Source organism: Nerophis ophidion, linkage group LG12 (genome assembly GCF_033978795.1).
Source record: "Nerophis ophidion isolate RoL-2023_Sa linkage group LG12, RoL_Noph_v1.0, whole genome shotgun sequence".
NCBI lineage: Eukaryota > Metazoa > Chordata > Actinopteri > Syngnathiformes > Syngnathidae > Nerophis > Nerophis ophidion.
The window spans coordinates 63,591,783-63,617,672 of record NC_084622.1 but is presented as its reverse complement, the minus strand read 5'-3'; the positions used below and the strand labels follow the sequence as shown (position 1 = coordinate 63,617,672).

The window sequence follows — 25,890 nt, the reverse complement described above, 5'->3', positions numbered from 1 at the left end:
TTTGGTTTCATCTGACCACATGACATTCTCTCAATCCTCTGCTGTATCATCCATGTATCCATTTTGGTATAAACTCAACTCGTCGATGCCTGCCTCCATCTCTGCATCTTGGGGTTCAACACCAAATAACTCTGACACAAAATAGAACTTTTTGGTATAAACTCAACTTGTCGTGTTTGGAGGAAGAAGAATACTGAGTTGCATCCCAAGAACACCACACCTACTGTAAAGCATGGGGGTGGAAACATCATGCTTTGGGGCTGTTTTTCTGCTAAGGGGACAGGAAGATTGATCCGTGTTAAGGAAAGAATGAATGGGGCCATGTATCGTGAGATTTGGAGCCAAAACCTCCTTCGATCAGTGAGAGCTTTGAATGGTTGACCAAATACTTATTTTCCACCATAATCTACAAATAAATTCTTTAAAATTCCTATAATGTGAATTCCTGGATTTCTTTCCCACATTCTGTCTCTCCCAGTTGAAGTGTACCTATGATGAAAAGTACAGACCTCTGTCATCATTTGAAGTGGGAGAACTTGCACAATCGCTGGCTGACTAAATACTTTTTTGCCCCACTGTATTACATTTTGAACGCCATCATTGGTGGCCAAAGCCCCATTGTGGACACGCCTAATCTAAACAAGCCATTTTCATTCCAGTTTGTGAGGCAACAAAACACAAGTTAATACTTCTGCCAGGTACTGTATTTACACCTGCACTGTTATGCATCCCTCCCACTCCATCCGTGTGCTCTGAGTTGTAATCTTGGATTCCCTGCCTGTGCGGCCTGTCAGTAGGTTGTTTGCTAATCTGATGATAATGATTTAATCCCTGCATTAGCGTAAAACATACACACACACACGCAGCTCACTTCCAACAAACTGTAAGCCTTGACTTCCTCCTCTTCAAAGCTTGAGAGCTAAATAAATTGGACCAAACCCTGACTAAGTACGAACGCCTTATTGTTGTAAGTGGAAAACAAACTATGAGCTGTTTTGAGTATTATTTTGGAGTACCATTTAAAAAAAAAAAACACTAAAAGAATTTTTCTATACTGCAAATGCATTATTGTAGTTTATATACAGTGGGGCAAAAAAGTATTTAGCAAGTTCTCCCATTTAAAATGATGACGGAGGTCTGTAAAAAGATCTATTTTGGTTTCATCTGACCACATGACATTCTCCCAATCCTCTGCTGTATCATCCATGTATCCATTTTGGTATAAACTCAACTCGTCATGTTTGGAGGAAGACAAATACTGAGTTGCATTTCAAGAACACCACACCTACTGTGAAGCATGGGGGTGGAAACATCATGCTTTGGGGCTGTTTTTCTGCTAAGGGGACAGGACGATTGATCCGTGTTAAGGAAAGAATGAATGGGGCCATGTATCGTGAGATTTGGAGCCAAAACCTCCTTCCATCAGTGAGAGCTTTGAATGGTTGACCAAATACTTATTTTCCACCATCATTTACAAATAAATTCTTTAAAATTCCTACAATGTGAATTCCTGGATTTTTTTTTCCACATTCTGTCTCTCACAGTTGAAGTGTACCTATGATGAAAATGACAGACCTCTGTCATCATTTGAAGTGGGAGAACTTGCACAATCGCTGGCTGACTAAATACTTTTTTACCCCACTGTAATTAGACTACCGTATTTCGTTGAATTGCCGCCGGGGCGCTAATTAATTTAAAACCCCTTCTCAGTCCTGCGCTTACCAGAGGCATGCGGTAAAAGTAAGCATGTGCTAATTATTTTAAAACCTCTTCTCACTCCGGCACTTACCAAAGGCATGCAGTAAAAATTTAAGTGTGATGTAAGCTTGGACCTACTGAATAGCTCTTATTCTTCTTCCCTTTATGCGATTTCAAATGATTGAAATCAGCCTCCTCCATTTTGAAAATGACGACAGGGGAATTTTGACCAGGCGGTAATACTAAGCATGCGCTAATTATTTTGCGAAGCGAGTTTGACCCGGCAGTAATTCAAGGCAGGCGCTTACTTTATGCCCGGCGGCAATTCAAAAAAATACGGTATTTCATTTCACCAATGTAGAAAACAACTGTTTATTTACAACTTGTAAATAAAGATACACAAGTTTTCCGTCTCCCACTTGTTTATTACTTTGGTTTTTGATTATGAAATACTTTGTAACATTAGTAAAGCTGCTCTTTGTTGGCTTCTGGACACGGTGAAGACATTTATGGTTTCAATTACATTCAAAGTATTCACCTGGGTTAAAACAACAACAACAAAAGTAAGGCACTGGGGTGTGTGAACTTGTTGTCGGACTAGGATTGTGCAACAAAGCTCCCCTTTCGGAAGAGTGTTCACCAAACATATTCCACCTGCGTGCACGCTGCTCCCTTCAAATCCACCGTTAATCTGTGAACTTGCGGTTGGGGTTGGCGCCAAACAAGGACACTCGGACTTCAGGCATCATCTGCACAGAGGATGAGCAGCATCCATAGGACACAAGTTAAATAACAATATGAAAGCAGAGAAGATCAGACACTAACGTACATACAGTATGTCCTATCTGCATTATTTGTGAACATACAAAGCAGAGTTTACATTGTCAATGTGTACTTTTGTGTTGTGCAACATGTGAAATGTGCAGTACTTACACATGAAGGCCAAAATTATAACCCCTCAAAAAGTACACATTTTAATTCTGCACCAAGCACTGAAATAACTTTGTGGACTGTAGTGCCCTCTACAGGCCAACACATGGAAACTCTATTGGTTGACTTTTAAAGCCCTCCAAAACAACCTCATAACCCTCTATCAATGTTTTGTATACACACTGCAAGTAAACATATAATGTAGTAACAAACATGTTCATAAAAATATGTAATATGTACAATATTTACCGTATTTCGATCATTCTAAGTAATACCGGAACTTATTTCCTCGGCGCAATTATTTCAGTTTCCAAAGCATTGCACTTGCGACTTCAGGCAACAAATGTGTGTTCCTGCTTCCGGAAACAAATGCTTCTGTGTTCTAATCATGGTAGACTTAGTAACAGTTAACAAAGATGATGACTATTTTTTGGACAAATGAGGATTCTTATATTTTTGAAGCTGAATATACGGAGGATGAACTGCTGCTCATAGACTTGAGCACGAAGGAGACGGAAGCCAAGAGAGTGAAAATAACTACAAATGTGCGCTTCATTTACTAACTAACCGTGTTGAAAAAAAGATCAGTTAGAATATTACATAATGTTGGATATAGAGTACATTCAAAACCCTTAATTTATTGAAAATAATGAAATTCCACAATATAGTGAATTTGCAAACAGCTGAAATTATGCAAAAAGCTACTCAAAAATATACACCAATTCAGAGAAAAATGTCAATTAAAACACTTGTATGCGCGTACAACACTTAAAAACTATAGTATATCAGTATGTGTAATTAAATTATGGAATGGATTAAGTTAAGTATTCTTTCGATATTATCTTTTTATTACAACATTAAATGTCTTTTACCTGATGTGCTAGAAGCTGTAGTCTGTTCTCTAAAGTGTTGGACACTTTTATCTTGCCGTTGTCATTATATAGCTCCACCCCTCCACAGCTGGGAAAACAAACACGTCAAAAAGATTAGCAACCCAGTGAAAGGAAGGGTAAAAAGGTAACTATTTAAATAGTCTTTTCTTACATGCTTGATGGTAGAAAATGGTGTGTGTCGATTTTAACGACTATGTGTTGTTTCACAGCCTCCTTGTAGATGGGGATGTTCTTATTCACTGCAGCCTGGCAGACAACCAACACTAGAAAGTTGAACTAATCCTACAAAATCAATGCATTGTTTTCCTAAGCGTTCCTAGTTCAACCCCGACCTCACCTGAACCATCTCCACATCCTGCTGTCGACAGCGAATGGTAACTTTTTCTTCCAGCAGCTGGTAGAATCCCTGCAAAGTGTAAGAGAAGACGGGATACATTATGTGCAAAAGCGTTGGGGTTTTACTATTGTCTATTGTTATTAAGGTGAGGGATCACCACCACTAGAGGGTGGTGTCCGCACTTAACAACTATTCACACCTACAGACAATCTATCTTACCTTTCTGAAATGCAAAGTTTGATCAACTCGAGAGCCAGAATGGACATATAAGATCACACAACCTATCGGAATTTGTCTGCTCGCTTGAAAAACAACAATCCTTAGCTACAATTCGGCTCCCTCCAGGTCTATAGACATGATAACACACACTATAGACCAGGGGTCGGGAACTTTTTTGGCTGAGGGAGCCAAAAAGCCAAATATTTTAAAATATATTTCCGTAAGAGCCATATAATATTTATTTTAACACTGAACACAACTAAACACGTGCATTTTTAAGTAAGACCAACATTTATAGAGTATAATAGGTCTGTTATTCTTTGTAATAACTGTTATTCTGAAGATAACTGTGGAGGGGGCGTGGCCTGCGGGCCTGCAGCGACAGGTGCGTAGATTGCCAACCTGGGCCTTGTTTTCTAATCACCTGTCGCTCTGTTATAAGCAGCAGCCAGGAGGGGAGACCGGGTTGGAGCTGGAAATACTATTGCTGGAAACTTATTGAAAAATAAAACAATATTGTAACCCCGAAACAGGCTCTCATTTCGGAGCTGGGGGGTCTGAAGAAACCCCAGGTCGGCAAGCCCCACACTAACCAATAATAAATAAATATCTTCTTACCATTAACGCAACTTCTTGAACAGGTGCGGTAGAAAACGGATGGATGGATTAAAAATGCATGAGAATGTTTTATATTTTTATTTTATTTTTTTAAACTCTGTGATTACAAGTGGAATTATTCATTACTTATCATGTTAAGCAACGTCAGCTCAGATTTATCAGAGAGCCAGATGCAGTCATCAAAAGAGCCACATCTGGCTCTAGAGCCATAGGTTCCCTACCCCTGCTATAGACCATGGGTGTCAAACTCTGGCCCGCGGGCCAAATTTGGCCCACCGTTTAATTTCATTTGGCCCTTGAGGCAATATCAAATTAACATTAGAGCTGGCCCGCCGGTAACACCACATTCACGCTAATACTCATACTTGCCAACCCTCCCGATTTTCCCGGAAGACTACCGAAGTTAAGTGCCCTTCCCGAAAATCTCCCTGGGCAACCATTCTCCCGATTTCCACCCGGACAACAATATTGGGAGCGTGCCTTAAAGGCACTGCCTTTAGCGTCCTCTACAACATGCCGTCCATATAAACAGCGTGCTGGCCAAGTCACATAATATTTGCAGCTTTCACACACACACACTTGGCCAACAGTCATACATGTCACAATGAGGGTGGCCGTATAAACAACTTTAACATTGTTACAAATTTGCGCCACACTGTGAACCCACACCAAACAAGAATGACAAAACACATTTCGGGAGAACACCCGCACCGTAACACAACATAAACACAACAGAACACATACCCAGAACCCCTTGCAGCACTAACTCTACCGGAACGCTATAATATACGCCCCCGCTACCACCAAACCCCGCCCACCTCATTTTTATTTTATTTTCGATTTTGTTAGCCTGTGGAAAAAGTTAATGTTGATCCGCTTGAGATGGTTTCCTGTGGACGGGACTCTCACTGCTGTCTTGGAGCCACTATGGATTGAACTTTCACAGTATCATGTTAGACCCGCTCGACATCCATTGCTTTCGGTCCCCTAGAGGGGGGGGGTTGCCCACATCTGAGGTCCTCTCCAAGGTTTCTCATAGTCAGCATTGTCACTGGCGTCCCACTGAATGTGAATTCTCCCTGCCCACTGGGTGTGAGTTTTCCTTGCCCTTTTGTGGGTTCTTCCGAGGATGTTGTAGTCGTAATGATTTGTGCAGTCCTTTGAGACATTTGTGATTTGGGGCTATATAAATAAACATTGATTGATTGATTGATATTTACCTCAGAAGGTTGCAAATAGAAAAGAGGCATTAATTTTTTAAATTACATTTTATTTAATACACCACTGATGTTTTTTCGTTTCTTTTTTGAAAGTTGATTTTGCACTATTACGTTATATAAGCTCTGAGATCGACAGGCGGATCGGTGCGGCGTCTTCAGTAATGCGGACGTTGTATCGATCCGTTGTGGTGAAGAAGGAGCTGAGCCGGAAGGCAAAGCTCTCAATTTACCGGTCGATCTACGTTCCCATCCTCACCTATGGTCATGAGCTTTGGGTCATGACCGAAAGGATAAGATCACGGGTACAAGCGGCCCAAATGAGTTTCCTCTCCCTTAGAGATAGGGTGAGAAGCTCTGCCATCCGGGAGGAACTCAAAGTAAAGCCGCTGCTCCTCCACATCGAGAGGAGCCAGATGAGGTGGTTCGGGCATCTGGTCAGGATGCCACCCGAACGCCTCCCTATGGAGGTGTTTAGGGCACGTCCAACCGGTAGGAGGCCACGGGGAAGACCCAGGACACGTTGGGAAGACTATGTCTCCCGGCTGGCCTGGGAACGCCTCGGGATCCCCCGGGAAGAGCTAGACGAAGTGGCTGGGGAGAAGGAAGTCTGGGTTTCCCTGCTTAGGCTGCTGCCCCCGCAACCTGACCTCGGATAAGTGGAAGAAGATGGATGGATGGATGGATGGATGGTTTTCTTACTGTACCGAAAATTAACTGAACTGTGACCTCTGAACCGAGGTACGTACCGAACCGAAATTGTTGTGTACCGTTACACCCCTAACTGTATCAGGTACAAACAAGATGGATTACATAATCAGTTGGAATTGTACCTGTAACACCAGTCCCTCCAGCAGTGTGGAGTACCTGGCAGGGTCCTGGGCAATCTCTGCTAGTCTTTGCCGGGATTCCATCAACAAATCCTGCGAGGGGTTAAAGAAACAGATTTGATTTATTATTGAAACATTCCAAAAATACATTTTTTGTGTGTAACGATGGGTAAATATTCATAAGACAACGTCGCTCACGTTGATCATGTCATCACGGGCTTTTAGCACCTTCAGCCTTGCTTGGTTCATCAGGTGGGACATCTGGCTGTGGACCACGGGAAGAACAGTCACAGAACAAATACGACTTCCACAGAGGCGCCATTGTCACCAATAAATGTGTGAATGACTAGATTTTCCTGTGTGGGATATTAGAAATAAGATATTGCACAGTCCCATACTCCGTGAAATTCCGAACCCTGTCCAAAATTCTGCTTTTGATGGCACTATTGTGTATGACTTGTGGGAGGAATAGGCCACCGATGCAAAATGTATTTTCCTTGGTTGACCAAGACATGTTGAGGAAGATTAATGTTCCAATCTTTCATGCACAAAGTCGACTTGTATTCACCGAAACAGAAAAGAAGAAACATTTTTAACACATTAATGGGTTCATTTTTTAAAAAATTTTTTTTGGCATGGGGTTATTGTATTCAATCAATCAATCAATGTTTATTTATATAGCCCCAAATCACAAATGTCTCAAAGGACTGCACAAATCATTACGACTACAACATCCTCGGAAGAACCCACAAAAGGGCGAGGAAAACTCACACCCAGTGGGCAGGGAGAATTCACATCCAGTGGGACGCCAGTGACAATGCTGACTATGAGAAACCTTGGAGAGGACCTCAGATGTGGGCAACCCCCCCCCCTCTAGGGGACCGAAAGCAATGGATGTCGAGCGGGTCTAACATGATACTTCGAAAGTTCAATCCATAGTGGCTCCAAGACAGCAGCGAGAGTCCCGTCCACAGGAAACCATCTCAAGCGGATCAGCAGCGTAGAGATGTCCCCAACCGATACAGGCGAGCGGTCCATCCTGGGTCCCGACGAGCGGTCCATCCTGGGTCTCGACTCTGGACAGTCAGTACTTCATCCATGGTCATCGGACCGGACCCCCTCCACAAGGGAGGGGGGGACATAGGAGAAAGAAAAGAAGCGGCAGATCAACTGGTCTAAAAAGGAGGTCTATTTAAAGGCTAGAGTATACAGATGAGTTTTAAGATGAGACTTAAATGCTTCTACTGAGGTAGCATCTCGAACTGTTACCGGGAGGGCATTCCAGAGTACTGGAGCCCGAACGGAAAACGCTCTATGGCCCGCAGACTTTTTTTGAGCTCTAGGAATCACTAATAAGCCGGAGTCTTTTGAGCGCAGATTTCTTGCCATTTCGTAGCCATTTCCTGCTCTGTCACTGATAAGAATACAATATCAAATTTCCCAAAACACCCTGACTGTCCCACATAGTGCGCAGCACTAGTGCTGGTCTTGGAAGGCAGTTGTACCGGGTTTGATCCCTGGTCAGTGGTGTTGCAGGAAGGGTTTTCTAATCAAGGTCACACCAGTTTGTTGGCAAAACAGGTGCCATGATTAGGGCCACACACACTCTATGAGGGCCTTATTTTGTGTGAAGAACCCCATGTAAAATGGCCGAGCGCTTCATATGAAATTTTATCGCAAACATATTCCTAGCCCCTTACCTCTCTGTCATTAAGAAGAATATAATGGCAGATGTATTCTACATACACACACAATATATATATATTGAAAATATAGCACATTACACAGGGTGCTCAAAAATCCATCAAAATGTTTCAGTACGACTTTGGTAAGCTATGAAGCCGCACCGCTTGATGGATTGTACTGTGCTTCAACGTACAAGCATTATTATGGTGTGTGTATAAGGTAAGAAATATTTGTCGTTTTGCTACGCAATATTATGCAAAAGCAACTTTTCTTACCTTCTGGTACCTGCTGATGTGTATTTAGGATCTGCATAAGTCCTGAAAATTTGCGCGCGTCCACCGTAGCCGATAAACTTCTTGTTTTTCTGTATCTTCTTGTTATAGGACATTCATCCTCCGCTGTTGCCATTTCTAATATAAAGTAGTGTGAAGTTCTTACTTTTATCTGTCAGTAAACTCGCCATGAAAGCGCTAAAACATACCGGTGTAGTGAGTTTACATTATTCACACAAGGAACTTTAGTTATTATCATATAATCATCTTATCTTATGATTATCGGTCCTGCTAGACACCGAACTCTATTTAATAATACAACTCTAACATTTGACAACCAAACAATTAAACAAGGCGACATGGTAAAGAATCTGGGTGTTATCTTCGACCCAACTCTCTCCTTTGAGGCACACATTAAAAGCGTTACTAAAACGGCCTTCTTTCATCTCCGTAATATCGCTAAAATTCGCTCCATTCTGTCCACTAAAGACGCTGGGATCATTATCCATGCGTTTGTTACGTCTCGCCTCGACTACTGTAACGTATTATTTTCGGGTCTCCCCATGTCTAGCATTAAAAGATTACAGTTGGTACAAAATGCGGCTGCTAGACTTTTGACAAGAACAAGAAAGTTTGATCACATTACGCCTGTACTGTATATACCTTTATATACATATATACATACATATATACCTATACTGTATATACCTTTATATACATATATACATACATATATACCTATACTGTATATACCTTTATATACATATATACATACATATATACCTATACTGTATATACCTTTATATACATATATACATACATATATACCTGTACTGGCTCACCTGCACTGGCTTCCTGTGCACTTAAGATGTGACTTTAAGGTTTTACTACTTACGTATAAAATACTACACGGTCTAGCTCCAGCCTATCTTGCCGATTGTATTGTACCATATGTCCCGGCAAGAAATCTGCGTTCAAAGGACTCCGGCTTATTAGTGATTCCCAAAGCCCAAAAAAAGTCTGCGGGCTATAGAGCGTTTTCCGTTCGGGCTCCAGTACTCTGGAATGCCCTCCCGGTAACAGTTCGAGATGCCACCTCAGTAGAAGCATTTAAGTCTCACCTTAAAACTCATTTGTATACTCTAGCCTTTAAATAGACTCCCTTTTTAGACCAGTTGATCTGCCGTTTCTTTTCTTTTTCTCCTATGTCCCACTCTCCCTTGTGGAGGGGGTCCGGTCCGATCCGGTGGCCATGTATTGCTCGCCTGTGTATCGGCTGGGGACATCTCTGCGCTGCTGATCCGCCTCCGCTTGGGATGTTTTCCTGCTGGCTCCGCTGTGAACGGGACTCTCGCTGCTGTGTTGGATCCGCTTTGGACTGGACTCTCGCGACTGTGTTGGATCCATTATGGATTGAACTTTCACAGTATCATGTTAGACCCGCTCGACATCCATTGCTTTCCTCCTCTCCAAGGTTCTCATAGTCATCATTGTCACCGATGTCCCACTGGGTGTGAGTTTTCCTTGCCCTTATGTGGGCCTACCGAGGATGTGGTAGTGGTTTGTGCAGCCCTTTGAGACACTAGTGATTTAGGGCTATATAAGTAAACATTGATTGATTATCTTATCTATCTTTGTTGTTGTCCTTTTTATCTAATTTGATTTTATTTTTTTGATTTTGTACGGTGTCCTTGAGTGACCAGAAAGGCTCCTTATAAGTAAAATGTATTATTATTATTAATATTATTAGAGAGTTCCGGTCTGATTTTTTTTCACGGCGTTGTTGTTACACGAGTTGTTGTTACTGCTCCGTTATTGATTGAAATAAAATCTGAATGTCATTAAAACAGTTAGCTTCATCTTTTGACACTTCCTCCACCACCGTCCTTGCACGCTACACCCCTACAACAAAGATGACAGAGATAAGACGCTGCCGAAGGTGAGCCACGTAAATAAGACCGCCCACAAAACGGCGCATCCAGAAGCGACTGTCAGAAAGCGGCTTTAAGATGGTCTGTAAAACATAATCTATGCAACATTTTGACCAAGACAGCATTACATGTTATGTAGACCACAAGGAAGTGTTTTCAATTTAAAAAAATATATATACAAAAATCACACCTTTAATAATCCGGTGCACCCTTTGGATGAAAAAAGACCTGACTAAACCCGCTCATCGGCAGTGCGCCTTATGGTTCGGAAAATTACTCACGAATCAGAATATTGTCTGTGTGATAGGGCAGAACATTATAAGGACACACAAAACGTTTCTTTCAATGTTATTATTGTTATTCTTTTTTCAAAACAAGTGATAATATTGTGTTAAAGGGGGATATTTTTCTTCTTTGAAGTGTGTGGATTTGGGTTAGTTGTTTCTGAAATAAATAGACACCAACACATTTGTAATGGAGGGAGCTAATACATGGACCCTGACTTAAAGGCCTACTGAAACTAACTACCGACCACACAGTCTGATAGTTTATATATCATTGATGAAATATTAACATTGCAACACATGCCAATACGGCCTTTTTAGTTTACTAAATTGCAATTTTAAATTTCCCGCCAAGTGTCCTGTTGAAAACGTCGCGGTATGATGACGCTTATGTTGACGCATGCTTGTGACGTAAATTGGTTGCAGCGGACATTTTATCCCAGCACCACTCACGGCTAAAAGTCGTCTGCTTTAATCGCATAATTACACAGTATTCTGGACATCTGTGTTGCTGAATCTTTTGCAAATTGTTCAATTAATAATGGAGACTACAAATAAGAATGCAGTTGGTGGAAAGCGGTGTGATGCAGCCGGCTGTAGCAACACAAACACAGCCGGTGTATCTTTGTTTGTTGTGAAGCTTTAATATGGAACAGAGCGGTCAAGCGAACATGTTTCTCTACCACATGTTAACCGGCAGGTTTCGGTGAGAAGATGGTGGTAATAAGTCGGCTCTTACCGTAAACATGAGCGGAGCTTGTGTCGTTCTTCCTGCAGCTGTCAAAGAGGCAGCTGTGACTTTCTTGGCTCCTCCATGGCTTCCCTCAGAGACACTGGCGGTCACCACATCCGTACGACTATATAATCTTACTAAAACACTAGTAACACAATAAGCAGATAAGGACTTTTCCAGAATTATCCTAGTAAATGTGTCTAACAACATCTGAATCGCTCCCACTGCCCTGTCTTTTTTCTTTTTTTTTTTCCTATAGTCCTTCACTCTCACTATCCTCATCCACAGATCTTTCATCCTCGCTCCAATTAATGGGGAAATTGTCGCTCTTGCTATTGGTGTCCATGATTGTAATCAATGTGCGGCTGTGAAGAGCCCTCACACCGGTGACGTCACGCGCACATCGGCTTCTCCTTCTGATACAGGCAAGGCTTTTTTTCAGCGACCAAAACTTGCGAACTTTATCGTCGATGTTCTCTACTAAATCCTTTCAGCAAAGATAAGGCAATATGGCGAAATTATCAAGTATGACACATAGAATGGACCTGCTATCCCCGTTTGAATAAGAAAATCTCATTTCAGTAGGCCTTTAAACAAGTTGAAAAAATTATTCGGTTTATTGTACGGAATATGTACTGTACTGGGCTTCACGGTGGGAGAGGGGTTAGTGCGTCCGCCTCACAATACAAAGGTCCTGAGTAGTTTAGGGTTCAATCCCGGGCTGGGGATCTTTCTGTGTGGAGTTTGCATGTTCTCCCCGTGAATGCGTGGGTTCCCTCCGGCTTCCTCCCACTTCCAAAGACATGCACCTGGGGTTAGGTTGATTGGCAACACTAAATTGGCCCTAGTGTGTGAATGTGAGTGTGAATGTTGTCTGTCTATCTGTGTTGGCCCTGCGATGAGGTGGCGACTTGTCCAGGGTGTACGGCGCCTTCTGCCTGATTGTAGCTAAGACAGGCACCAGTGCCCCCCGCGCCCCCAAAGGGAATAAGCGGTAGGAAATGGATGGATGGATGTACTGTGCTGTGCAATCTACTAATAAAAGTTGCAATCAATAAATACATGCAACAATTGCTCATGTCCCAACTTTGACTCACATTTTCTTGTGCTGTTCAATCTGCTTTTCCTTCTTTTCAAAGTATTCCATTATCTTCACCCTCTGAGTCTGCACCAGGCGACCTTTCTCGATGTTGAACTCTTCCTCTGCCTGTAATCAGTAGGACATGACAAACAAGACTCGTTTGCAGGACACCAGAAAAAAAAAAAACATGGAAAAAAAAAAGTACTTACTTTGGCGTCTATTTCCTCTACTTTCTCACTGGCCTCTTGCTCGATAAAGGCCATCATGTGTTTTATCTGACAAAACAACAGTATTTATATTCACATATTCTAATTATGATTTCAAACAAATAAGCATTATCTCAAATACATAACGGCAGTTTTTTTTTTTTTTTATCCCAGTCAAAGTTTTGCTTACTCTCAGTTTCGAGGCTGAATTACCTGTTTCTGCACGTCGGCGTCGGTTAGTGCCATGTTTGTGATTGATTCCAAAAAAAAGTTTTGTTTGGTTAAAAAAAAAAAGAGTTTTAAAAATGGGGTTTTGGCGTCAACTTTTTGCGCGAGTCTTTTCGCACGACAGGAACTTGAAGCTTCCCCGCTCGTCACAGCAAAGTGGATACAACAAGCTCGGACTACATTTCCGGTTTGTGTTTTTCAAAATAAAACACACGCGCAACGTGCCTCGTTGAAACGAAGGACAGCGAAGGGTTGCGCGGCGTGGAGCTCCATTTTGAGATATAAAAGACCAATACAATCTGGCTTTCTTTAATTGTCTGTTATGACGCGATCGGTCCCACGTATGGTTTTAGTTTGAAGGGTGAAAGACCAAAACTGCTGTTCCATCATCGCTAGCTTGTTTCGTGCAGCTCCCAGCGCACACTGGCGGCAGTGGCGTCTCCCTTTTCGTGCTAACACGTTAAAGCCGCAGGACTGTTGCTCCTTTCTCCTCCGGCCTCCCGTTTGTCAGAACCTGGCTGCCTTTATTCGAGGACGGTAGGTGTGTCCTTTTTATTTCGATCAAAGTTAGGCCTGACGTGGCTGAAATGGCTTCGTAAACATTTGCCAGTCAAGCTAGCAAAACGTTATTGGAGCTGTTGTGTGTGTGTGTGTGTGTGTTGTGTTGTGTGTGTGTGTGTGTGTGTGTGTGTGTGTGTGTGTGTGTGTGTGTGTGTGTGTTGTGGCGTGTGTGTGTGTGTGTGTGTGTGTGTGTGTGTGTGTGTGTGTGTGTGTGTGTGTGTTGTGTGTGTGTGTGTGTGTGTGTGTGTTGTGGCGTGTGTGTGTCGTGCCTGGGAGATGACCCGTCTAACTATATATGGACTTCCCTTCACTGTTGAGACACCTGTCTAATTTCACATTTGGAACCATGTTTAAAACTGTTATACAGAATTTTAGTAGGGTTGCCAAATACAAACCCCGTTTCCATATGAGTTGGGAAATTGTGTTAGATGTAAATATAAACGGAATGTAATCCATCCATCCATCCATCTATCTTCTTCCGCTTATCCGAGGTCAGGTCGCGGGGGCAGCAGCCTAAGCAGGGAAGCCCAGACTTCCCTCTCCCCAGCCACTTCGTCTAGCTCTTCCCGGGGGATCCCGAGGCGTTCCCAGGCCAGCCGGGAGACATAGTCTTCCCAACGTGTCCTGGGTCTTCCCCGTGGCCTCCTACCAGTTGGACGTGCCCTAAACACCTCCCTAGGGAGGCGTTCGGGTGGCATCCTGACCAGATGCCCGAACCACCTCATCTGGCTCCTCTCGATGTGGAGGAGCAGCGGCTTTACTTTGAGTTCCTCCCGGATGGCAGAACTTCTCACCCTATCTCTAAGGGAGAGCCCCGCTACACGGCGGAGGAAATTCATTTCGGCCGCTCGTACCCGTGATCTTGTCCTTTCGGTCATGACCCAAAGCTCATGACCATAGGTGAGGATGGGAACGTAGATCGACCGGTAAATTGAGAGCTTTGCCTTCCGGCTCAGCTCCTTCTTCACCACAACAGATCGGTACAACGTCCGCATTACTGAAGACGCCGCACCGATCCGCCTGTCGATCTCACGATCCACTCTTCCCTCACTCGTGAACAAGACTCCTAGGTACTTGAACTCCTCCACTTGGGGCAGGGTCTCCTCCCCAACCCGGAGATGGCATTCCACCCTTTTCCGGGAGAGAACCATGGACTCGGATTTGGAGGTGCTGATTCTCATTCCGGCCGCTCCACACTCGGCTGCGAACCGATCCAGTGAGAGCTGAAGATCCCGGCCAGATGAAGCCAACAGGACCACATCATCTGCAAAAAGCAGAGACCTAATCCCGTGGCCACTAAACCGGAACCCCTCAACGCCTTGGCTGCGCCTAGAAATTCTGTCCATAAAAGTTATGAACAGAATCGGTGACAAAGGACAGCCTTGGCGGAGTCCAACCTTCACTGGAAATGTGTTCGACTTACTGCCGGCAATGCGGACCAAGCTCTGGCACTGATCATACAGGGACCGGACCGCCACAATAAGACAGTCCGATACCCCATACTCTCTGAACACTCCCCACAGGACTTCCCGAGGGAAACGGTCGAATGCCTTCTCCAAGTCCACAAAGCACATGTAGACTGGTTGGGCCAACTCCCATGCACCCTCAAGAACCCTGCCGAGAGTATAGAGCTGGTCCACAGTTCCACGCCCAGGACGAAAACCACACTGTTCCTCCTGAATCCGAAGTTCGACTATCCGGCGTACAACGGAATACAATGACTTTGCAAATCATTTTCAACCCATATTCAGTTGTACATGCCACAAAGACAACATATTTGATGTTCAAACTGATAAACATTTATTTGTTTGCAAATAATCATTAACTTTAGAATTTGATGCCTGCAACACGTGACCAAGAAGTTGGGAAACGTGGCAATAAATACTGATAAAGTTGAGAAATTCTCATCAAACACTTATTTGGAACATCCCACAGGTGTGCAGGCTAATTGGGAACAGGTGGGTGCCATGATTGGATATAAAAGCAGCTTCCATGCAATGCTAAGTAATTCACAAACAAGGATGGGGCGAGCTGTCGTATTTTACGCTTCATAATGCGCCACACATTTTCCATGGGAGACAGGTCTGGACTGCAGGTGGGCCAGGAAAGTACCCGCACTCTTTTACTACGAAACCACGCTGTTGTAACACGTGGCTTGCATTGTCCATGATAACGTTGCTTGTATGACAACATATGTTGTTCAGAAACCTGTATGTACCTTTCAGCATTAATGGTGCCTTCACAGATGTGTAAGTTACCCATGCCTTGGGCACTAATACACCCCCATACCATCACTGATGCTGGCTTTTGAACTTTGCGCCTATAACTATCCGGATGGTTATTTTCATCTTTGTTCTGGAGAACACCACGTCCTCTGTTTCCAAATATAATTTGAAACGTAGACTTGTCAGACCACAGAACACCTTTCCACTTTGCATCAGTCCATCTTAGGTGAGCTCGGGCCCAGCGAAGCAAGCGGCGTTCCTTGGTGTTGTTGATAAATGGGTTTGGCTTTGCATAGTAGAGTTTTAACTTGCACTTACAGATGTAGCGACCAACTGTAGTTACTGACAGTGGTTTTATGAAGTGTTCCTGAGCCCATGTGGTGATATCCTTTACACACTGATGTCGGTTTTTGATGCAGTACCGCCTGAGGGATCAAAAGTCTGTTTATATCATCGCTTACGTGCAGTGATTTCTCCAGATTCTCTGAACTTTTTCATGATTTTACAGACCGTAGATGGTAAAATCCCTAAATTCCTTGCAATAGCTTGTTGAGAAATGTTGTTCTAAAACTATTTGACAATTTGCTTACAAATTGGTGACCCTCACCCCATCCTTGTTTGTGAATTACTTAGCATTTCATAGAACCTGTTTTTATAGCCAATCATGGCACCCACCTGTTCCCAATTAGCCTGCACACCTGTGGGATGTTCCATATAAGTGTTTGATGAGCATTCCTCAACTTTATCAGTATGTATTGCCACCTTTCCCAACTTCTTTGTCACGTGTTGCTGGCATCAAATTCTAAAGTTAATGATTATTTAAAAAAAAAAAAGGTTTATCAGTTTGAACATCAAATATGTTGTCTTTGTAGCATATTCAACTGAATATGGCTTGAAAATGATTCCGTTTATATTTACATCCAACACAATTTCCCAAACAGGGTTTGTATGTTTCTTAGGAGTGGCACTCTAGCACCTCTTAAGATAAAGTTTGGAACACCACCGGTATCACCATGGTGCACATTAGAATATTTTAACGTGTAGCCTATATCCTGTATTTATTTATACCAAGGGTCACCAACGCGGTGCCCGTGGGCACCAGGTCGCCCGTAAGGACCAGATGAATCACCCGCTGGCCTGTTCTAAAAATAGCACAAATAGCAGCACTTACCAGTGAGCTGCCTCTATTTTTTTTTTATTTTATCTATTGATTTGCAAGCTAGTCTCGCTTTGCTCGACATTTTTAATTCTAAGAGAGACAAAACTCAAATAGAATTTGAAAATCCAAGAAAATATTTTAAAAACTTGGTTTTCACTTGTTTGAATAAATTCATTTATTTTTTTTACTTTGCCTCTTATAACTTTCAGAAAGACAATTTTCGAGAAAAAATACAACCTTAAAAACTATTTTAGTATTTTTAAACACACCTTTTAACATACCTTTTAAATTCCTTCCTCTTCTTTCCTGACAATTTAAATCAATGTTCAAGTATTTTTTTTTTTTTATTGTAAAGAATAATAAATACATTTTAACTTAATTCTTCATTTTAGCTCCTGTTTTTTCGACGAAGAATATTTTTGAAATATTTCTTCAAACTTATTATGAAGAAATAATGATTTGTCTTTGTTAGAAATATAGCTTGGTCCAATTTGTTATATATTATAACAAAGTGCAGATTGGATTTTAACCTATTTAAAAGATGTCATCAAAATTCTAAAATTAATCTGAATCAGGAAAAATTACTAATGATGTGCCATAAATTATTTTTTTAATTTTTTCAAAAAGATTCAAATTAGCTGATTTTCTCTTCTTTTTTTCCGGTTGAATTTAGAATTTTAAAGAGTCGAAATTGAAGATAAACTATGTTTCAAAATTTTATTTTCCTGTTTTCTCCACTTTTAAACCGTTCAATTAAGTGTTTTCTTCATTATTTATTCTCGACAAAAATCCTTCCATAAAAGGAAAAAAAATGTACGACGGAATGACAGACAGAAATACCCATTTTTTAAAAAAACTATACAGTATATAGATTTATTTATTAAAGGTAAATTGAGCAAATTGGCTATTTCTGGCAATTTATTTAAGTGTATATCAAACTGGTAGCCCTTTCGCATTAATCAGTACCCAAGAAGTAGCTCTTGGTTTCTAAAAGGTTGGTGACCCCTGAATTATACAGTTTCCTATAATAGACAATGATTCTGTCAGTGATTTTATTACTTTATTTTTTAATTTATGTTTATTAGTATTTGTGATTAATTGTGTATTGATTAATTTGATGTTTTATTCATGTATTTTTAAACTTTTTTTTTTCTTTCATCTTTGCATAACTTGCATTTCAGTTATTTTCTGTCATGCCCCCGTCAAAAATAATGTTAAAAAAAAGTACCAATGACTGTCACACACACTAGGTGTGGCGAGGTTATCCTTGGCCCTAGTGTTTGAATGTGAGTGTGAATGTTGTCTGTCTGTGTTGGCCCTGCGATGAGGTGGCGACTTGTCCAGGGTGTACACCGCCTTCCGCTCGATTGTAGCTGAGATAGGCACCAGCGACCCCAAAGGGAATAAGCGGTAGAAAATGGATGGATGGATGGAACTGTGGCAGTGTAGCATGATTGTAGGTCACGGTGTCACTGTTTCAGAGCACACCTCATACCTGTCTGGTTTGCCAGAGAATGATGCACTATGTCACTATATTTAGACAGTAAAGGTACACAATACAAGTGGAAAAAAAGGTGTAGCTTGTGTCATGCATTTATTCAGTAATCAAATAAGAGCAGTCATAAAAGTATTTGCCGTCCGAGTGAGAACAGAAATCCGCCCCCACAAGCCCAAAGAGTGTTTACAAGTTTATTCACAATGCCATATAACATTTACAATAGTGGTGAATATCATCATTTAAAGATGTTGGTATGTGAAAGGGTCCCCCAAATAAGCTAGAAGAAGCTCTTAACAGGGGGTCCAAAGGACAATATATACATGGAAAGATCAAATATGGTAGCAAGCACAACAACGACAACGCTATATGATAAACACAAGATAATAGTAGTAAAGCAAGCATACACATACATACATTCATTCATTCAACCATGCAAAACCCAACAGTAGTCCACCCCACATGATGCATTAAAGATAGGTGGTTAATAGGTAATTTTTCAGTTTCTTTTTGAATTTGGAGAATGGATACAGCATCTTGAGGCTCTCATTAAGCTGGTTCCAAATCTTTGGTCCCCTGCATACGACACTGTGAGCGGCACAAGCCAGTAAACCATGTTTACCTGTTATCAGATCTAAGTTAGGAGTGTTGTGGGCATGCTGGGGATGTTAGATAGGATCCAAACTACAGAGCCTAAGATTCAGTTTGTAAATGACTTGATAGGTTAAACAAGCATTTTGATGAATATTGAACTCTGTCAGTCTTAAGAGATGATATTTATGAAATAGATGACGAGTGGGGGCATTAAACTTGGACCATGACAGGGCCCGTATCATTTTCTTTTGCATGGATTCTAATTTGTGAAGGTAGGTAGGGAAGGTGTTACACCAGATGATATTACAGTAGTTTAGATGTGGTTCAAAGAGAGTTTTGTACAAGGTAAGTAGAGCATAAAGAGGAAGATAATGACGAAGGTGAAAGAACAGGCCAACATATTTGGATAATTTGTTTAACAGATGGCTAATGTGACATTTGAAATTGAGGTATTCGTCAATGATGATCCCCAGGAATTTTGTGGAGTATACTCTCTGTATTTCCTGCCCGTTTATGTTGATATGGCAATGCTCAGTATTTGTCCAGTTTTTATTAGAACGAAATAGAATAACATTTGTTTTATTTACTTTAAGTGAGAGCTTATTGCATTTGAAACAGGAATCCACTTTCACAAGCTCTGAATTGACAGTTACTTGTAGATCGTGCAGGCTCCTGTGTGAGGTAAACAAATTTGTATCATCAGCAAAAATTATTTTATGAAAAGTGTGCATGACCGCAGTGCGTTTAAAAAAAAAAAAAAAAAAAAAATCCTCCAGAAGCGTGCAACCTAATCTTTATTACTTCTAGAAATGCTATGAAAACACAGCTTGGAGAAACTCTTCTGTTTTTGCCAACACTTTGAACACCACTGCTTATTTCACCAGGAAGGCAACATTTACTGAACACAGCTCTTTTTTTTTAATGGGCCTTTTGCACATTGTAGAAAAAGAATAAACAAAAAAACCCAGCAAACATGGAAAAATAAAGCAAGAATGCAAAACCTAATGAGAAACGGCTGAAATGTTGATACTAAATGAATAAAAACGCAAATAATTATATATAAATATGTTTTGGCCATTTTATTAGCCTACTACAATATACTTTATATGATGATTTCATGCTACCACCATATTGAAAGAATCTTAAGGAAAATACTGTTTTATATACTTGAAGGCTCCACGACATTATTTTAGGTTGGTAGAGGGGCCATGCCAGCAACCTGAGGGTTCCTGCTTCAATCCCCACCTTCTACCAACTTCGTCATGTCCGTTGTGTCCTTGAGCAAGACACTTCACCCTTGCTTCTGATGGGTCGTGGTTGGGGCCTTGCATGGCAGCTCCCTCCATCAGTGTGTGAATGTGGAAATAGTGTCAAAGCGCTTTGAGTACCTTGAAGGTAGAAAAGCACTATACAAGTATAACCCTTTTATTTTAGAATGTTATATAGTTGTAAGCACAGTATTGTTTTTTTATTTACGATTTTATTCTTTTTTGAAGGTATAGTAAGCTCTTGTCAGCTAAATTATCTGCAAAACTATGTTGAAGCTCAGTGATCTTAAATACTTGACACTTGAAACAGTTTTCAATAAAGTAGTGAATGTACAAGTACATTTTTTAAATGTTCATCTTGGTATCAGATAAGTATTGAGAATTGTGGAAATTATCGACCGTATCAGCAGTATCAATATCGACTTTTATGAACATAATTTTCAGTTCATATAATGTTAATAGGGGCTTCTATTCAGGACAGATGGCACTAACTCTACTGTTTATCCTCCTCGGGCTCTTCCCATCCTCAGGTGGAGTGACTGTAAGATCATATGTGCCTACGAGTGTGACACGCCTCTGATCAATGGCTACCTCAGGCTCCACCCCTCTTCCTACACCTGCCACTGTGCCTGAGGATTTCCACTTTGAGACCAAGTACATTGTGCTCAGCTACCTGGGACGGCTTCCTGGTGGCAGACCACAATCGGCTGAAGGTGGGAGGAAACATAATTCAGTGTACATTACTGTAGTTTATTTCATCACTATCAGAGCTACTTTTACTTAGTAAAAGTAGCTCTGAGTTACTTTTTATACGGCTGGCGACATTCAATTGTGTAATTTCATGCAGGTTTCTTTTTGTGCTATTTTGTGGTAATTTGTCATTAGCAATAAATATCGCAGGAACATTGTAATACATCTGGAATACGGTGCAAAGTGAATTTGAGTTCATTAAAGGGGAACATTATCACCAAACCTATGCAAGCGTCAATATATACCTTGATGTTGCAGAAAAAAGACCATGTATTTTTTTAACCGATTTCCGAACTCTAAATGGGTGAATTTTGGCAAATTAAACACCTTTCTGTTTATCGGTCTTTTAGTGATGACGTCAGAACGTGACGTCACCGAGGAAATACAGCCGCCATATTCATTTTCACATTACAAACACCGGGTCTCAGGTCTGTTATTTTCCGTTTTTTTGACTATTTTTTGGAACCTTGGAGACATCATGCCTCGTCGGTGTGTTGTCGGAGGGAGTAACAACACTAACAGGGAGGGATTCAGCCGATATGGGCATCTACTTCAACTATATGATTTGCCTGAGAAGCTGGACAGGACAAAAAAAAAAAAAATAAATAAAAATAAAAACATGAAATAACACTGCATATAAAGTTTTCTTTTTGCTTTGTGCTATGTATAAACAAACTATGATGGGTTACGTTTATGAAATCAATGAACGACTGCAGAGAAAATTAAATAAAATTTCTGCATGCACCAAAACGTTTTTAACTCAGAAAAAGACGTCGGGTTGAAGGTTAAGTAAAATACTTCATGTCTATTTAAGTCCTCCTTGTAGTAATGAAAAAACAAAAGGCCGAACTTAATTTATCCCCTGGCAGAGAACCAGAAATGCCGTCCTCTCTCTCTGTGTCGTCATCCTTTTACTGGCGCCGTGCATCAGCTGCCAACCTAAATAATAAAATGTCTATTTCACTGAACAATCAAAAAATGTGAATATATGCAAAATTATAGGAAATTAAAATATTTATCATACGTAGTCAACAATGTGATTTCTGCTCCTGAACCGCGCAGCGTCTCCACATCGGGGCTGAATGATGTCACCTTTATCTTCACACAGGATTGTAAGCTCTCATCTGAGGCGTGTGCCATGTTTGTTTTTAATAAAGTTCATGTTGGAGAACACCTACTCACATACATGTAATGGATCCAAAGATCGACAGGACTCCAAGTGCATACTTTTTCATGCTCACATAAAAGTCGGGGATAACGTTCCAAGTTTCGAACACAAGTTTGTCTGGTTTGGGGAGGTTTTCAATATCACACCATTTGTGATTCTGAGCAAAAACAGCCTTCCGGTGTGAAACATCTTCAAGGTGCGCTGTCAGGCGCTTTAACTTGGACACCATGTCTTTGTCCTGCAGCGCGTCCCTGGATATGCGCGGCCGTGGGCGTGTCCCGAGGTTTGACAAGCAGGATGACAAGCTGAGCTGGCCGTGACAGGCTGAGCCGCATCAGAGTGATCAAAAAGCCGCATGTGGCTCCGGAGCCGCGGGTTGCCGACCCCTGATATAGAACATGCTATACGTTTACCAAACAATCTGTCACTCCTAATCGATAAATCCCATGAAATCTTATACGTCTAGTCCAGGGGCGCTCACACTTTTTCTGCAGGCGAGCTACTTTTCAATTGACCAAGTCGAGGAGATCTACCTCATTCCTATTTATAATTTATATTTATTTATTTATGAAAGAGACATTTTTGTTAAGTTAATGGTGTTTAATGATAATACAAGCATGTTTAACACACATAGATTCCTTTCTTTCATGAAGACAAGAATATAAGTTGGTGTATTACCTGATTCTGATGACTTGCATTGATTGGAATCAGACAGTGGTGCTGATAACGTCCGCATTTTCAAATGGAGGAGAAAAAAAGTCCTCCTTTCTGTCCAATACCACATGAAAGTGGTTGGATTTGGCATCTCATTTGTCCAACTTGCATACTGGTTTTTAAACACTTTATGAGAGTAGCATATGTGTGTGGCCCTTTAATGTCTGGCAGCAGGTGAGTGACGTCAGTGAGTGTGTGGGCGAGCGAGGAGAGGGAGCGGTCGCTGAGGGCGGGGGAGAAATACATTGGCATCAAACTCCGTAGCTTGCTAGCTTGTGCACGCTAGCTTTCTGAGACTCTTATTTTGTTAGCACAGGCAGGATGAAACAGGTCTTTTATGGTGAAGACAGGAACTGTGCAGTCGCTCTTTAGAGTTTTGACAGTAGGTACGGAGTCTCTAGAAATAAAATGTGTTTCTCTGCGTCCGCCCTGTTAGGGATTTTCTTCTTAAATATGAGCTCGCAGCAGCCAGCGTCATCTCACAAGATCCTCGGGTGCCGAGAATGTCAAACAACTGACAAAAGTGAAGTCTTGGTATGATTGATGATTGCTCATTTTTATGTACATTTTTTAATGCCTGGCTTGAGATCGACTGACACACCCTCCGAGATCGACCAGTCGGTCGCGATCGACGTAATGCCCACCCATGGTCTAGTCTCTTATGTGAATGAGCTAAATAACATTATTTGATATTTTACGGTAACATGTTAATAATTTCACACATAAGTCGCTTCTGAGTATAAGTTGCAAACTATGAAAAAAAACTGCGACTTATAGTCTGAAAAATACGGTAATTGGTTTGAGAAGGTGTTTTTGACATGTTTTAACAACGTGACAAGATTAAAGAATATGAAGAATTAACACTAGCAATTTTCCCTCCAATTTTTCATATGTGTGAGCAAAAGCCAAAACTCAGTGGCGCACATGTGAGCGACGGCAGACGTGCACACTGTTCTGCGCTTATCTTTTTATTCGATTTTGTGCGCGGCCTAGATTTGCCGTGCGCAGAGGACGCGTGAGCAGAGTGCAATTGCACAGGCGCGTACCTTTTAGAGCAGTGGTCCCCAACCTTTTTGTAGCTGCGGACCGGTCAACGCTTGATAATTTGTCCCGCGGCCCGTGGGGGGGGATTTTTAAAAACAATGTGGACGTGAGGAGCCCTCACCCTTGTGACGTCATCGTCTGCGACTTCCGGTAAAGGCAAGGATTTTTTTTTATCAGCACCAAAAGTTGCGAACTTTATCGTGGATGTTCTCTACTAAATCCTTTCAGCAAAAATATGGCAATATCGCGAAATGATCAAGTATGACACATAGAATGGACCTGCTATCCCCGTTTGAATAAGAAAATCTCATTTCAGTAGGCCTTTAATTTATTTTTATTATGACATTATATCAGAAGTGTGATTCCCCAATGTGACACAAACTATGTAAAATGCATTTCATATTGGTATAACTTCGACAAACATTTATGAGTTAATGATAAATCTCACAACAGAATAAAAATGTATGAAACCATGTGCCTGCCTATAGTACAATAAAATACATGCAGCGATATTTAAAGGGTTTAGTGCAATATATTAAACGGGCAGAAAGAGTGTTAGAATAAAAGCAGAAGGAGTGCAAGTGAAGAGAAAGAGGAAGAAATGTTGTATATTTCCTGTGTCTCCTCACACTGTAAAAACTGAAATCTAAGTAAGATGAAATATCTCAAATAAGGGTGATGTTTGATTATTTTCTGTCTGATAAGATATTTCTTCCCACTAAGCAGATTTTATGTTCGAGTGTTTTACTTGTTTTAAGTGTTTTGGTTCTAAATGATCTCAGTAAGATATTACAGCTTGTTGCTGAGATTTGATGACCTATATTGAGTAAAGTATGCTTGAAACTAAAATATCAACTGTTGCAAAGCTGTGTCATCAACAATAACAAGTATTATATCCACTTTTTAAAATAATAATTTCTTACTTAAAGTATGAAAAAAATAAATTGTGATGCCAGGCGCATATCATTATGTCAAGGTAATGGCACTAGCGTTTACTCCATTTAAGAATATTTTTCAACATAACGTTTTTAGCATCCAATGAGACATTATTGCGAAGTTTTGTATTAGTTTGCCTAAAAATAGGTATACTGGCTCCCAGACATATTTTTTTTTCTCTAAATGTGGTCCCTGAGTCAAAATAATTGCCCAGGCCTGATCTATATTGAGTAAAACATGCATGAAACTAGAATATCAAGTGTTGCAAAGCTGTGTCATCAGCACTCACAAATATAAAACTGCTTTTTTTAAAGTAATAATTTCTTACTTCAAGCATGGAAAAAAAAATCGTGATGCCAAGCGCATATCATTATGTCAAGATAATGGCACTGGCATTTGCTTCATTTATGAACATTTTTCACCAGGGGATAGGTTAATTGGCGACACTAAATTGGCCCTAGTGTGTGAATGTGAGTGTGAATGTTGTCTGTCTATCTGTGTTGGCCCTGCGATGAGGGGGCGACTTGTCCAGGGTGTACCCTGCCTTCCGCCCGATTGTAGCTGAGATAGGCGCCAGCGCCCCCCGCGACCCCGAAAGGGAATAAGCGGTAGAAAATGGATGGAGTTTCTTACTTCAAGTATGAAATAAATACATTGTAATGCCAAGCGCATATCATTATGTCAAGGTAATGGCACTAGCGTTTACTTCATTTAAGAATATTTTTCAACATAACGTTTTTAGCATCCAATGAGACATTATTGCGAAGTTTTGTATTAGTTTGCCTAAAAATAGGTATACCGGCTCCCAGACAT

The 25,890-nt window shown here is 41.2% G+C and overlaps 2 protein-coding genes across 4 annotated transcripts in view; one reads left to right on the top strand and one right to left on the bottom strand.

Annotated features, from left to right (window-relative positions):
* Window positions 1–578: 578 nt before the first annotated feature.
* On the bottom strand, window positions 579–13,684 carry atp6v1e1a (ATPase H+ transporting V1 subunit E1a). Of its 2 annotated transcripts, none has more exons than XM_061917981.1 (9): window positions 13,149–13,684; window positions 12,939–13,004; window positions 12,746–12,855; window positions 6,941–7,007; window positions 6,746–6,835; window positions 3,859–3,927; window positions 3,673–3,767; window positions 3,501–3,588; window positions 579–2,447 (listed from the first exon to the last, which is right to left on the bottom strand). In XM_061917981.1, the coding sequence occupies exons 1-9, from the start codon at window positions 13,179–13,181 to the stop codon at window positions 2,385–2,387; spliced, it is 681 nt and encodes a 226-aa protein (XP_061773965.1). In that variant the 5' UTR covers window positions 13,182–13,684; the 3' UTR covers window positions 579–2,384. The 2 variants fall into 2 exon arrangements, with proteins under 2 accessions (XP_061773965.1, XP_061773966.1); XM_061917982.1 differs by lacking the exon at window positions 13,149–13,684 and adding an exon at window positions 13,126–13,148.
* The window catches only part of bcl2l13 (BCL2 like 13), a 53,078-nt gene continuing 40,595 nt past the window's right edge, over window positions 13,408–25,890 (top strand). Inside the window, exons 1-2 of one of the 2 annotated variants that reach the window (XM_061917978.1) lie at window positions 13,408–13,704; window positions 20,996–21,178. In XM_061917978.1, the coding sequence (XP_061773962.1) occupies window positions 21,049–21,178 (130 nt within the window). In that variant the 5' untranslated portion in view covers window positions 13,408–13,704; window positions 20,996–21,048. The remainder of the gene's footprint in view (window positions 13,705–20,995; window positions 21,179–25,890) is intronic. The other variant, XM_061917977.1, reaches the window with a different exon arrangement.